Source organism: Mastigoproctus giganteus, chromosome 13 (assembly GCF_048544385.1).
Source record: "Mastigoproctus giganteus isolate SK-2022 chromosome 13, ASM4854438v1, whole genome shotgun sequence".
Taxonomy (NCBI): Eukaryota; Metazoa; Arthropoda; class Arachnida; order Uropygi; family Thelyphonidae; genus Mastigoproctus; species Mastigoproctus giganteus.
The window spans coordinates 28,940,229-28,956,318 of record NC_143587.1 but is presented as its reverse complement, the minus strand read 5'-3'; the positions used below and the strand labels follow the sequence as shown (position 1 = coordinate 28,956,318).

The 16,090-nt window shown below is 37.5% G+C and overlaps 1 protein-coding gene across 2 annotated transcripts in view; it reads left to right on the top strand.

Annotated features, from left to right (window-relative positions):
* Positions 1-16,090, top strand: part of LOC150075905 (uncharacterized) — a 91,860-nt gene that overhangs the window by 57,207 nt on the left and 18,563 nt on the right. For both annotated transcript variants that reach the window (XM_090387617.1, XM_090387618.1), the window contains exon 2: positions 7,301-8,212. In XM_090387617.1, coding sequence (XP_090243743.1) covers positions 7,340-8,212 — 873 coding nt within the window. In that variant the 5' untranslated portion in view covers positions 7,301-7,339. The remainder of the gene's footprint in view (positions 1-7,300; positions 8,213-16,090) is intronic.

Here is a 16,090-nt window from a genome sequence, read left to right as displayed (position 1 = left end):
TTCCATTGGCAACTTGCCAATATACATTTTTTTATAGGTGAAACGAATCAAAGTCACTGTAAAGCGCGCAGTGCAGATTTCATCGTTGACCATGATGGGTGTGTAGCCACAATGTCAGTGTCTTTTTATTATTCTCCCGAATTCACATTAAGTAACTAAATAATATCAGTGTTAAGTCAATACTCAACAGTGTAATTATGTGATTGCAGCTTAATTACGAATTGAGCTTGAACTTGGTAAATTGGAGTTATATTACGAGGTGATGTGTAAGTAAAACATTAATTCTACGACACACGATTTTGTAAAATTTGATTCGATCATGGCCTCCATGAAGTAAATCGCGTGACAGTGAATAAATTTAAGAAACTTAGATCACCACAGCGTCGCTCTGTTCTCAGAAAGCATATGGACAGCCGTGTTGCCCGACCTTCCCCTACAAGATGGAACTTCAATTACGCACCATGAACAGCATTTATGAAAATTTTGAATCCTCAAAAGAGTGCGTGGAGATGCTACAAGCGACAACAAATGCAGATAAGACGATTTCAGAAGCAACTGGAATTTTGCACATCTTGAGTAATGAAAAATTCGAGTTCTGGTTAGAACTTTTCCATTAGATAATGCCTCACGTGGAAGTTATTTATAATCAAATGCAATCTCGAGAAATTGAGGCAGTTAAAATACATGAATATATAGGAAACTTTTTTCCTATATATTCCAATTAGTCCGAACTAATTGGGACCAAGATTGGTTCGGGTAATCAAACATACATGGGAATACCCAGTTTATACGAAACAAAGTGTAATTTGGCCTATAATTAAATTATTGTACGCAACGTTATTGATTTTGAATTATAAAGTACAGTATTATAAAAAATAATTGATTTAGGAAATGGTTTGTAAATAATAACCAAAACGCTTTGAAGAAACAATGTATATTTTATTTATTTTGAACTTACCTAACTGTTTTACACTGTCTAATAAGAGCAGGATATTAAAAATACTTTTAATTTGCCCCTGCTATTTGACAGCAGGCATGGAAAAGTTCAGATTGAAACGTTGAATCATAAGGATTCTTGAACCACATTTCTTTTGAATTCTGAGGATAATTCTTATGATTTGTGGCTTTTTGCTTTATTTTTTCAGGATTCGTTTCATCACGCGGATGTTGTTGACTGCTCGAGAATTAATCATGAAAAATACTCCACAAGGAACCGAAATAAGCTTAGCTTAAAGTGACAAGACCAGACAGATGGTTGCGAATACTGGCACTATTTGCAACAGCCATTGGTCATGACTGCATTCTTTCCACTCGTAATTTCTTATCGTGACAAATTACCTGGACGCTTACTCCATCATCAAAAGGAGTAATCCCTCTTCTAAGACATTTATACACACACCCTGTCATTTTTCTTGTGCAACGTGTGCTTTCAAACACTTACCCCCCATTAATATCTGCATACGAAGAGCAATGAAGGATGGAAAAAGGGTTTTTTGCTGCCCTAAACATGAAAAATTAGTCTTATAAATATACTCCAAGACCTCATCTGACATCTTTGAAGTGCAGAAAATTTCCCTCTTACAGCCATCTACCATTTCATCAGCAGGATGAAAAAATAAATCCTGCTGAGAAAGGAAGAAATATGCACGGAGCTCTCATAGCGTATTGTCACGTATATAAAATCGCATGGTTATGGAGAGAAAATTTGGTGGTGGGCAATAAAATCCAGCGAAAGGAAGAGATTGATGGACAGGGAGAGAAAGTGCAACAGAAAAAAAGAGATAGTGATAACAGAGAAAACAACAGAGATAGAAAATAAAAGATAGATAGAGGAAGAGTGAAAGATAGAAAGAGATGAAACTTATATACAGATATTTCCAAGCTGCGAGTGTCATGGGACACGGCGCGTTGTGGTGAAGGAACTACGAAAGTTTCTCGAGGCCACCAAGGTCGTGGGGGAACTGAAACGATTATTGGGGTTCCAGAGACCTTATTTTTAGACCTCTTTAAGATTACGTGCACCAGGGTCCCAGAGTACTTATGTCTCGCATTAATTTAACAGAGACTTTTGTGAAACAAATCCTAATAACACCACAATCGTGATCTTCACATGCGATTTTGACTGCCCCCATCTATGCTGTTTTTGTCATTTGCAATCAACCCAGCTAGACTGGCACACAACAAGTTAAAACTTGCCGGATTTCTTGATGTCAAGCATTTCACAATTGGAGGTTTTAATAATGATGCATGCCGTGCAAACTTCGGTTTGTCTTAAAATTCAACTGTTTCTCAATTGCACTAAATAATGTCATAATTAAAACTTGTTGTGCGCATGCTCAAAAGATGTTGTAAGTCCTGCTCAAAATCGTTTTCAGAAGTTCAAAAATTATAAGATCATTCGCCGTACTTTTTGATCAAACCTTGTACATATACTTGTATATGTACAAGTTTTGATTAAGTGTACATTAAGTGCTACGAATATTTTGCCCACGCAACTTTGGCAGATGTACTTGTATCCTTCGGCCTCATATCCTTGTTTAAAAATTGGAAAAGCGAATGAAGCAGAAAATTGTTTTTCATTCAACTAGAAATGAGCGTTCGTTGAGACAGTCGCGTGCACATTGAGAGAGAGAAATAAATAAATATAAGAGAGGCAGAAAAATAGACAGAAGAGAAATTAATATGGAGGCAGTGAGATACGAGGAGGGGAGGTTGAAAAGTTCGTGGCTTGAGAATGAAAAGATTGTGGTACAATCCAGTATCTGGGAAAAAAGGGACTAATGTCAAAAGAAATTCATGAAGATATGGTTACAGCACTGGGGGGAATGTCCCATCCTATTTCACGAAGTGGGCAGCAGAATTTAAACGAGGGACAGAGAGTCTGAAAGGTCACCCACGCGGTGGAAGACCAGAAGTACATACCATCATACTGCCATGTATACTGTCAACAACTCCACAAGTTGTTGACAATATGCATGATCTGGTGATGAGTTTGCATCATTTTCAAGCAGATCTAGCAAATTTCCTTGCAAGATTTGTGGTTCCGCTACTTTCAGCCAGAGACAAAGTAGTAGTCCAAACAGTGGAGATACAACTCTTTTCTCCCTCTAAAGAAAGCCAAGTCGAAGACAGTGACAGGGGCATGTTATGCAGACCTTGTGAGGCGTTTGCTTTAAAACATCAAAGACAAACGCCAAGGAAGACTCATCAAAGGAGCCTTGTTCCATCAGGACAACATGCCTGCTCACAAGTCTGTCACTGTTATGGCTGCACTGCATGACTGCAACTTTGAAATCTAGTCTAATTCCTATTTAAAATTAGGAAGTATTCACCTATTTCCTAATGTGAAAAAATACCTGGCTGGCATCGATTTTCCACTAAAAAGCTTTCTTTGCAACTGGAATCAACGCATTGCAGAATTGGTGGCAAAAGTGTATTGACTCCGAAGGGGACTATGTTGAAAAGTAACATGTTACCAGACTCCTCAAACAAACCCTTCATACTCAGGCCACGAACTTTTCAAATGCCCCTCGTAGAAAGATGAAAATGAAGGTAGATAGACTGTGAGGTAAACATTGAAAGAGTATGAAAGGTGGGAGATTGAGATAAAAAGACAGAATGAAAGGCGGATAGATAGACATTGTGAGAGAGAGAATAACAAAATATTAATGAAGAATTAATTATTTCGAAGAACAGCTGCCAAAAGCTGAAACACCTGCACAGTGTGCTGAACTGTCAAATATCAGCACAAACTACTGGTGAAGGTCATGACCACGCTGTCCCCCTTGTTTTGTAATCGTTGAAGGAAAGAGAAAACGCATGCTAGAATTTCTTCAAAATTGATTTTTGCAATCAAGAGTTCCTTTCACCTGTTGTGCCACGAGCCGACCATGCCACGAGTTCATGCTTTCTACGGACTGATCGTACCGATAAACAGTATAGGGTCAGAGATCACTTCTACAGGTGTAACAGAGGCATTGTGAAACAGAATTGTGACTTATGAAATTAAAGGTCTGTATTACAGATGGGTGAATAGCTATTAGCCTAATCAAATATGAACTTTACCCCTTAAAATAATTTAAATAAATGCCAGATACTTTTGGTAGGATAGTATATACAGACAAAACAAACTAATGAAAATAAATGTTTTTGCAATGGGCATAATCGAGGGTTCATACATATTGTTGGGGAAAATTTTGAATTCTATCTTGTTGGGTCCTTGTTGTTTCGTAGGCCCTAAAGTGCATGATGACTCTAACTGGACAGCATTTCGCTTTCATTATAAGTTGCTTTATCTATTGCTGACTGCCTGTCATTTCACATTGTTGAGTACTTGTCATTTGACATTGTTGATCGCGTGCTATTTCGTATTGTTTAGCGCGTGTCATGTGATATTGTTAATCGCGTGCTTCATTTCAATATGGATCGCCTGCTTCTGCTAACATTGTTTATCGCGTGCTTCTGTTAATATTTTGACCGCGTGCCTCATTTAACATTGTTCTTCGTGCTTCATTTAACGCTGATAACATTGCACTTCCTTGACAGTTCTTTTTTGTAGCAGTTAGTAATAATAACTGGAAATTGTCCTTAATTAGTTTACTGTTATAATTGCCTTATTTCATGCTTCGATGTGAATTTTAGCCTTTCCTTAATCGTCTTACAGACCATAATTAGAAGGTAATTCACGCTGTAAACTACCTGGAAGTATGGAACAAATGAGAATCAGTGAAAGACTCCACGATCGTTTTGTCGACAATTATAGCTCGCGAACAGTTAAAAACTTGTTAAAAATAGAAGGGCGATAGTTGTGCGCACGTCATGTTTTTCATTCAGCTGGAAATAAGCGTTTGTTGAGTCAGTCACGTGCATATTGCTGTGACCAAATATATTACGGTTGACAGAAAAGTGAGTGCAGGAATATTCTTGACAAGATAGTCAACTTCGAAACCATTTTCTTCTCGAGAAAGTACGATGGCTTTGCGAATTTATTAACTGTGTTTTGTTGCACTTCTCTGAAGAATGCTTGATGTTGAAATGTCAAAAATATCGAGTGAGCAGTGTCTTAAACCAGAATTTCTGACTGTTAACATGAATGTCATTATAACAATTATTTCAGCCACTTTTATTGATTTATTTCGATGGATAATTGACCGCGAAATTATCGTTCCCCTAATGAAGTGCTCTGCCGAAACCCAAACACTGTGAAATAATATTCTAAAATTAAGCCTAAAATATTTTTAAAATAGTAATTGTTTTCTAAAGACTACATTCTTTCACGCAATCATGAAAGTACTTCTGCATCTAAAAAAATCATGAGGGTAGTGAGCTGTTTTGTCTGTTGAAACTGTCGAATCAGCAGGGTTCATTTAAGGAGATGGAAGGATGAGGGCTATATTCCCTTCCCCAGCTAAATGGGGTCTCCCAAAGTTTACTTACAATCTACTTACATATTGCATAATTAAATTTTATATCAGTGTGTCATAACTTATCATTCATTTCACATGAATCTTTTTAGTCAGGATCATATAAATCGTCTCGAACTGTATGGTATGTTGCTACTACTGCCGCAGCTGCCAAAATATCTGGCCGAATATGGCTTGCCAGTTTGACATGCCTCATTTAGAATAGCAAAATTGCACCACCCTCTTACCCCGAAAGTACTTAAATGGGCTCTGCGAATTAAAATATCTGCAAGTTCTTCAAGGCCATTGTATTCAATATCTTCAAGATACGGGAGTACAGGTTTCAAGGAAGAAACGATTTTCCAAGGAGATAGCAAGACTACATACTGCAAATGCGATTTTTCATTTTCTTATCGAATATTTTCATGATCTATGGGCGCTTTGTAGTTATAAGTTCTCAAGCATGAAACCCCAAATGGTCCATATTTTCAACTCACCAGACTTTTAATCCACTTGATTGACTCATCGAATCCGGGGAACACCACAAGATGTTACAAGTGATGTTTCTGGTCCTGTTTGGACGGAAATGGGATCTGATGCACTTCAATTTATGATCTCTCATCGGTGGCTGATGAGGAAATATTATCGAACGCTACTATCTGAACGAGTTTCTCTGAAACAAACTTCATACATTATCAGCTGACCTAAAATGGAGTTTGTAACCAGTAAAGTGAATTCTGTTAAAAATTTGAAGCAGTTCAGTGTCAAAGCTTTTATTGAGGATATTTTCTGACAATGCTAATTGTCATTTATGTTTCCAAACTATCCCATTAACATGTTTTTTTTTTTTTTTTTTTTTTTTTTATAACCAGATTTACTTTTATCTCATGATTATCACCAGAAATGTCTTTCCAATAAAGCCATCTATTATCAAGGCAGACATTCATTGTCTTTTATGATCACTCTGTTTATGTACTTTAACAACTGGTATAGTCAAATAAATAAGCGTTTACGATTAAAATAGGCCAGTAAATTCCTCTTCATCTCCTCAATTTTGTTGTGGCACAGAAACTCTCCAAAAAAATTAAAGAGAGAGAGAGAAAGAAAAGAGTGGTATTGCATCGTGATTACCTACGATAGGGTATATTTAGGACATTCCACAACCTCTATCATAGAGACGTTCCACTTTGACTATAAGTGTGTCTTTCGAACATTGGCGCACGCTGTAAGAATCCGTGCCGAAATCAGTTAACCGATGGTCGGCTGTTAAATACATTCGAAAAAAATTATGGCGACAGGTTTTCTGCTGTCATTCTCAGGGCACCCTTTGACACACTTTAGACCACAGTCCCCACGAGTTTTGAGTTCGAGAATAGTCCTCTTTTGTGTTGATGTTTATCATTCTGTACGTTTTCTTTACACATAAAGAAACGCGCCTATCATGTCCTTACTTGGTTCAAAATATCAGTTTAATATGCTTTCATACGTATAAGAACTTTTGGTTGTTCTTAGAGGTCGAATAACACTCTAGACCAGCAGTTCTCAAATTTTAGTGACACAAGGACCCCCTCCCCATTTTGACTTAAAATTTTTCGCAGCCCCTTTTAGCTTGAAAATGCTTTAGCGGACCACCATTCTTAGCAGTAATGTTTCGACGTTAAATATTAAACAAATTTCGGATTCACAGACCCCTGAAACATCTCTACCAAATCCCCAGGGATTCACGAAGCACAGTTTGAGAAACATTGGTCTAGTGTGATCGAATAACCATTAATACGACTGGGAGTAGGCGTCAATCTCTTCTCACTCCCCTAATACTGTGTATGTATGTGTATATATATATATATATATATATATATATAACAAATACGTTTCTAATTCTGTTGATTTTGTTTCAGGACCAAGAACGCCATAGAAAACCGAATTTTGCTGCTGCCATGATGCCATCATTGGGACATACGTTAATTACTTTAGTGTTATTTCTCCTTCACGTGCTACGGATTCGAGGACAATGTCCGTGGTCGAGGGAACTGATTGATCTTCATGCTGACTGTATTTGTGCTTACAACAATGTACAACGGCTTTCTATTCAGTGCAGTCCAGTGAACTTTACCAGGTTAATGATTGCCCTGCACACATCAGTGGAACAGATTCCCATTGACTTGCTGTACATCAACAACGCAACTGCCGCTGAAACCCTAAGGAGTGGAGTGTTTAAAAATCTCGAAGTCCAAAGTCTACATCTGTCTAAGTCCAAGGTGAGGGAGATTTCGCCTACAGCTTTCGATGGACTGGAACGCAGTTTGACTAGTTTGAGTCTCATCGATAATCAACTGACCAGAGTGCCCGTGGAAGCCATCCACAAGCTAACATTGGTGAAGGAACTCGATCTTTCGCACAATCGGATTACCGAACTTCCTGATGGAGCTTTCAGAGGTTTACCATTAAGTACCTTAAAGCTATCCGATAATCAGATGAATATATCTGATGGTGCCTTTCGGGGTCTCGAGTCTACTTTAAAAAATTTAAATATGAGAGGAATTGGATTGACTAAGTTCCCACGTGCGATTCGACAGTTGGAAATGTTAGCATTTTTGGATCTGGCCCAAAATAAAATTGTGAATATCGAACCAGCTGACCTTTCTAAACTGGACAGGTTAACTGCTTTGAGCCTTGAGAGAAATCGCATTGCCATGATAGATGGGAAAAGTTTTGCTGGTGTGGATGATTCTTTAAGTTCGTTGACTTTACTGAATAATCTTATCACAGAATTTCCAGCAGAAGCATTGGCTTCTCTGCCAGAACTTAAGGTAAGTGGTGCCATCTTTTGGATATTATCGTAATATACAAATGACACAGTATCATCGTGTACACTGTACAGTACTATGTTATTATCAGGGCCGGATTTAAACATGAAGCGCCCTTAAGCCAAAGTATGTGAAGAAGTCTCAGAACCTGTGATTATAAATTTTTAACAACATACAATAAAAAAAAAGGCGATGCTACTAGCCTTTTTTGAGTGTTTTAATTATTAATAATTAAATTACTTAATACATTAATAATTAAAGTATTTTTAATTAAAACACTTTAAAACTTGTATACTTCGTCATGCACTTTTTCAGTTTAACATAACAGATACAACTAAGAATAGCTTATACTGTATTTTTAAAGATGCAAATCATATTTTTAAAACTGTGTACTTTCTCTGAAAAATGATATTTTTGTTTACTTTGTTTTTTGTTTAATTTATTTTGTTTACTTTATGTTGTATATGTTCTTAATTATTATGTGAAAGGTCTAAAATCAGCTACAATAAATTTAATTAATTTTAATTATTTCCATCACCATTATGTCATAGTTATGCTTCTTGACGAAAGAGGGCATATTTGTTTGAGTTGCCAATTAAGAAATCGAAATGACTTTTTGGTATTCGGTGAAGATGGACTTGCTGGCCTTGGCCACTTAAAAATATCCACCAATTTGCCAACTTTCGTTCTAATTCCTCGGAGAGAAGTATTGTGTGATTTAACAGGTTTTAATTTATAGCCAAGGGGCGGTTGCGGTATGTATCAAACTTTCGAGACCGACAGCCCCATCCTTGAGTGCAAATGGCGATCATCTCATCATTTGTATTAAGGTCAAATGTTATCTTCGTACTTATTCGAACGCTTTTATGTTTTGGTCAGTTCCGTGTAAGGTATTTAATAATTTTTATTTTGGACAAGGCAAACAACTTGAAATTAACCCGAGTGAAATCTAGGTTCACTTCGTGACTTGTTCGTTGGTTTATCCGTTGTTTCTTAATCGATGCAGTTACTGATACAATGCACCGCATAAATAAGAAAAAAATTCTGGTCCTACCCCCTCTTCTTGACGAATATGCATTTATAAGTAAAGAGAAATTACTGGAGGGCAACAAATGTATACGGCGGTGAGTATGAATTATTATAAGAATATCATAACAGACAAATCTGTTTTATTGATAATAAAATAAAAAATATATAACTTTAACGGCCGACGAATTCTGCCTTAATAATTCATAAATACAACCCTTAATAGAGTTGGAAGGCAATAAACATTCCACAGTTGAATATGCGACCTTCAGAACCGGAATTTAATCTGTAAAAGAAATTTTTCTATTTTAAAGGGCGGAGAAAGGAAATGTTGAGATCGTTGCTTATGACAGACTCTAATAATCTCATAAAACTCAGTGTTTGACAAGACCGTATCGTTGTAAATCTTTACGGTTGAGAAATATCTATAGTTTATTATATTTTTTGTCAAGATGCGTAAGAGGATAAAATTTTGTTTTACAGTTTCTTGTATTCTTTATTACGTAATTTGCTGTCTACACGTGATAATCTTGGCACGCTTACAGTTTCTGAAACATTGAAGCGACATCTTGTGGACGATGATTTTAATGAGAAATTTATTTTCCTGTCTGTTTATATTTTGGTCAACCGTGGATTTTTATTTTACAAATTTCGAAAGAAGAGGAAGAAATAAAATAGAAATTGTATTTACCAAAACTAAGAAAGAACGTGCTGAAAATATACAGAGCCAGAACTAGAGTAGGGCGAGAAATGCTCCAACCCCCAGCACAGCATTTTAAGGGTGCACTTCACCAGTTATTTATTTTAATATCGCTTCATTTTTGATTTAATTACAGTCAGACCTCTGTCTAACGAACTTTTCTGGATTCCTTTTGGTAATTACATTTAAAATAGTTTCCATAGAACCAAGAACATTTCCATATAACGAATGGATTATGAGACAAGTTTGTAAGCATTGTTCCCACCTCTGGCCTTTAGGCAATTAGAAAACGCGAATTAAGGGTTAAAGGGATTACCGTTCTACAGTGTAAGTGGTACCAGCTACTTATCCCGCATACCGACCTGGTTGACTGTTTTTTTACAGTCAGTCAGAAGATTAAGGCTTCTATTATCCGTGTCTTCCCGACACGGATAATAGCCTCTGGTCAACCTGTGTTCTTTGTTTATAATAAAAATAAAAATTTTATTAAAGGAAATACTACATTATCTTTATACGTGCTACATCTGATTCCAGAAATTTTTGTGAGAGTGAAAAAAATTATAAATTCGGGATTTATAATCATTCACGGAAAAAATATCAGGGAGGAACAGTGTTTTGCAAATTTCTATAAAGCACGGACCATTTTGTGACGTCACACTTCTGAGTTTTTTGGTATGTCCTTCAAAAAGCAATTTTAACGGAGAAGGAAAAATTATGTCGTTATAATGTAGTAAAGAACTTGCAGAACAAATTTCAAATCATTGAGAAGGAACTGTAAATTATTTATCGCATAAAATTCAAGACGAATTTATATGTTTGATTGGAAATGAAATTCGGGACAGTATTATTTCAAAAATTAAAAGGACTAAGTACTTCTCCTTATTGATTGCACACCCGATTTATCACATCATGAACAAATGACCCAAATAATTAGATATGTGCAAATTATAGATGGAAAAAATCACTAGAAGAGAGAGTTTCATTGATTTCATAGAAAGTAAAGAAAAGACTGCCATTGGATTGGCGACAGAAATTCATACCAAATTAGAAAAGAATGGACTTGACATTAAAAATGTAAGGGAGCAGGGATATGATAATGGGGCCAATATGGCAGGAAAATATAATGGCATATAGGCAATAGGTCCTTGAGACTGTCACAAGACATTCTCTCAGATATGCCAGACAAGCTGTACTTGCAACCTGGGAGTCTAAAACGCTAATGGAACTGATATTCGGGCCACACTCAAGTCAAGTGGACCCAATTTCGGCGAAGTCCGGACAGTCTGTGACAGCCTAATCCTCTGCTTGAACTTCACGATGTTAGTAATCCTGAGTATAAGCTCCATGCACAAGTACATGTTGAGGGACCACCCAGGTGTGAACCAACGTAAGCAGGGGTCGAGGTGTGGCGCCCACACCACATTGAGGAATGCTGCCCCTCTATGTTACCAAGCAGTACTAGGTGGTAGATGACTCTCATCAACGGTGAAATACCACCACTTTGCTTATTGGAGGCTTGAAGTGGTGGAACCCATGTTTAGTCTCTAGAGCCAAGTTCCGGTCAACCGTTCCCCATCTCTTCCACCATGCAGTATGATTTACGACTTTTGAGGTTATGATGAACATCGTGGCGAGATCCAACATTCCTTACATTTCGAGGGTACAGCTCTAAAACGGTGTTTGCAGGCCTGCCGCTAGTTAGTACACCGGACCGAACCTATAGGTAACTCTCTAGGAGGCTTCCGGATCAGTTCTTGCTACCTCTACTCTGCCAGATAGTGACTGGAGGGAGTCAGAGTAGTGTGTATGCGTGGAGCATTATCGAGGCCACATTATGTCAAGGATCTGGGTATATTCTTACCATATGTACACCATATCCAAAAATTTCCTTACTTCATACAGCATGTCCCACCCACTTTTTCTTACTATTGAATACACCATGAATAGTCAAAGTAATAGAGAAAGCTTATCTGCGAAAAGATCTAAACCTCCCAAACACACTTCCTAATTCATTTCACAAATATACATGGTCTCAATTCTAATCTCAACGATGTCCTTTTCCACTTGCAGTCTGCCAAACCCCATGCATGTACTTTTTCTGACAGAATCTCAGTTATCGGTTGATTCAACTACTGCTCATCTCAGATGCCCAAATTATTCGCTGTACGACTCCTTTCTCCTCAAAGGTGGTAATTGTGCTTATGTCCTTTCTGATATTCCCTGTCAGAGACTTGGCAATTTGACAGCTCCTCTCTTTGATCTTCTCTGGCTTAAAATCTCTCTACCTCATTGTGTCAAATTCATCTGTTGTCTCTACCATTCTCCCAACTCCACTAATCACTTGGAGCTCATTGACTTCCTCTCTTTGCAACTTGACTTTCTCCAGTCCAACTTTCCTAACAGTGAGGTAATTTTCCTTGGTGATTTTAATGTTCACAACTCCAGCTGGCTTCCATTTTCTAGTCACAAATACCCAGCTGGTCGAGATGCTGGAGCTTTTGCAATTACTAATGATCTTGCACAAATTGTTCATTTACCTACAAGAATACCGGACAATCCTAACCATACAGCCAACACGCTTGATCTTTTTCTCACAAACAACCCTTCTAAGTACATGGTCGAAGTGAGAAGTCCTTTAGGCACTTCAGATCACAACTTGGTGATTGTCTCTTCTCTGATGGAGCCTTTATCTCATGGCTATTCCCAACCTCGTGTTGTTTGGCATTACAAGAATGCAAAATGGGATGACCTGCGAGATTTCTTTTCTTCTTTTCCTTGGTCAGATTACTGTTTCAAAACTTCTAATGTCAATGTCTGCTTGGATCGTGTCAGTGAAACTATTCTTGCAGGAATGGAATCCTTTATTCCACACTCCACTTTAAAATCTCGTCCTTTATCTAAACCTTGGTTTTCCAATAAATGTGCTAAGGCTGTTCAAGAGAAGAATGTTGCATATCGTAATTGGCTTGTTTATAATTCTTCAGTTTCATTTTCTGCGTACACCAAAGCTCGCAACAATTGTAAAGCAGTTATTAATCAGTCCAAAGTAGAGTTCGAACAGGCTAAGAGTAGAAAACTTGCTTCTTGCCCTAATGGTAGCCGAGCATTCTGGTCTCTTGCCAAAGCTATTGGCCGCAACTTCTGCTCCCACCTCTGTCCAAACCAGATGGTTCTGTTATCATTTCAGCCAAGGATAAAGTTGACCTGCTCGCATCCCATTTTTCTTCCAACTCGTGTATTAATGATCTTGGAAAACATCTCCCACCATTCCCAACATGCTCCATTCAATGCCTCCTGTGGTCTTCCGTCAAAAGGATGTCAGAAGGATTTTGATGAATCTTGATGCTAAGAAAGCTCCAGGTCCTGATGGTATTTCTCCACTTGTTCTCAAAACCTGTGCTTCTGAACTTACTCCTGTTCTTTGCTGCCTTTTTTCACTTTCTTATTCCAAAGGTGTTTTTCCTTCTGCTTGGAAATTTGCTCATATCCAGCCAGTTCCTAAAAAGGGTGACAAATCCCTACCATCCAATTATCGTCCCATTGCAATTACTTCTACTCTTTCTAAAGTAATGGAGAAATCAATTAACCGCCAACTTTTAAACTACCTAGAAACTTTCTGTCTGATTAATGATCACCAGTATGGATTCCGTCAGTTCGATCTACTGGTGGTATTCTGGCTTGTGTTACCCATTTATGGACAAATTCAATGGAAAGGTTCGGTGAAACACAAGTAGTTGCTCTTGACATCTCAAAGGCTTTCGATCATGTTTGGCACAAAGGTCTTCTAAACAAGCTTCCATCTTATGGTTTGCCAACTGTTTTTTGTAATTGGCTATCCAGTTTTCTCTCTAATCGCTCACTGAGGGTGATGGTAGATGGCTCTCTGTCTTCTAACTTCTCCACTAATGCCGGTGTCCCCCAAGGTTCAGTTCTTTCCCCCACTCTTTTCCTCTTATATATTAATGACCTTCTTCCATTGATTGGAAATCCTATCCATAGTTTTGCTGATGATAGCTCATTGCATTCTACTCTCCATTTTGAGAAACCGTGCCCTGCTCAATCAGCTTCAACTTCCTGAAAATCTGCTACCAATTCCTTAAATGCCGATCTTCAGATAATTCTCCAGTGGGGCAAAGACCACTTAGTTGATTTCAACACTTCTAATACTCAGTCTTGTCTTATATCTCGCAAAAAGGATTCTTCTGCTGCTATGCTTATCTTTGGTGACACTTCGATTTCTAGGCAAAATGATATATCTCCTTTGGGGATTACCCTGACTTCTAATCTCTCTTGGCACAAGCACATTACAAATATTGCTTCTTCTGCATCTAAAAAACTTGGTTTTCTGTTTTGCTCTCGACGTTACTTTTCTTCCAAACATCTGTTCGCTCTGTATAAATCGCAAATCTGCCCTACCGTGGAATATTGTTCCCACATCTGGAGTGGTGCCCCTAAAACCTCTCTCAGGTTTCTTGATTCCATTCAGAAGAGGGCAGTTAGGTTAATTAATGATTGATCTCTAACAGAGTCTCTCCACTCGCTGTCTCATCGATGTACTGTTTCTGCTGCATGCCCTTTCTACAGATACTTCCATGGGCAGTATTTTTCCAAATTGGCTTCTATAATTCCCGCTCTCTCTCTTTCAAAACAGTCCGAACACATGCAGCCACCAGCCAACATCCATTTCCTGTCCAACTTCAAACTCACAGAACCAACTTTTCATCTTCCTTGTTTATTCATTCAACTGCCGTTTTCTGGAACAACCTTCCTTCATATGTATTTCCTGAAAATAACAGTCTACAGAAGTTCAAGTCCAATGTCAACAAATATCTTCTTTCATCTTCTCAACTCCCAACCCAAGCACGGTACTAAGTACTATAGGTTCTAATACCTCTCGTGTTTGGGGTTTACATAATAAAAATAATTTTTAAAAGAATGAATTTGCAACATTTGTACCGTGTTTGGCAGGTAGTCTTAATTTAGCTGGTGTTCATCCAGCATCAATAACTTATGGGATAAGTTTTTTTGGCATTGTTCAAAGAATATTTACTTTTTTTCTGGTTCCACTAGCTGGGAAATTTTAAGGAATACCTTGAAGATTTCACTCAAAAACATACAGACACAAGATGGTCATCCAAAGAATGAGCTATAAAATCTTAATTAATATTGAAGATACTATCAGTATTGCTCAAAATCTGCTTTTACAAATAGACTATGCATTTTTATGCAGATTGGCTATATGGAATAAAATTCTTCATAATATTGACTGTGTGAATAAAAAATTGCAAGCTAAAAAGCTTTGCATACGTAACGCTTCCCAATTAATAAGCAGATTGATAAAAAAAAACTCCAAGAAATACGGGAAAGTGAATTTCAAGATATTTTCTGATATGCTGCTACCACAGCAGAAAAATACATTTCCAGATGAAAGAATGACACATTATGAATCTTCAGACGATTTCAATTTATTATGTTCTTGTTTATACTCCGGCACGACCACCAGGTGGAGTTTTCAATAAACCAATCAATACAAACATTAATTGTATTTAGCAGTCACGGGCTTGAACCCCGGTCCACTCAAAGAGCATGTGCTACAGCACTCGCGCTACTGACTGCTTGGCTACGGCCGAACAACAACCCCAGGGGTTGATGTTTTTTGAGTATGGGCTTGGCACACCCAGGGTCCTGAGCTGGATATCATCGGTCTTCTCTTTCTTGGTGATTCCCTTCTACTTTTGACACTCTCTCTCTCTCACTCTCAGGGTGTAACTCAGAATTTTTTTTGGCTGGTGCAGCATAAGCCTCTGGCTTCCTTGCACCATATGGCTAATAATTATAATAATAATAACAATTTTGTATTGAAATTAAATATGTTTTAGATGTTCTTATGAATGACTTAAGCACTAGATTTGAAAGACTGAATACTATTTCTTGAGATTTTGATTTTCTATTTGGAACTTCACTGGAATTATTTAATAAATCTGACTTGCAGAAGGCTGCTTCCGATCTTGCATTACAATACAACAAATATTTAAATGCATCAGATATTTCAACAGAAATTGAAAGTTTCAAAAATTATGTTTTATCAATTCTGCAGGATATAAAATCTGTGACCTCTTTACAACTTCTCCAATTCATTCATGAATATTGTCTAA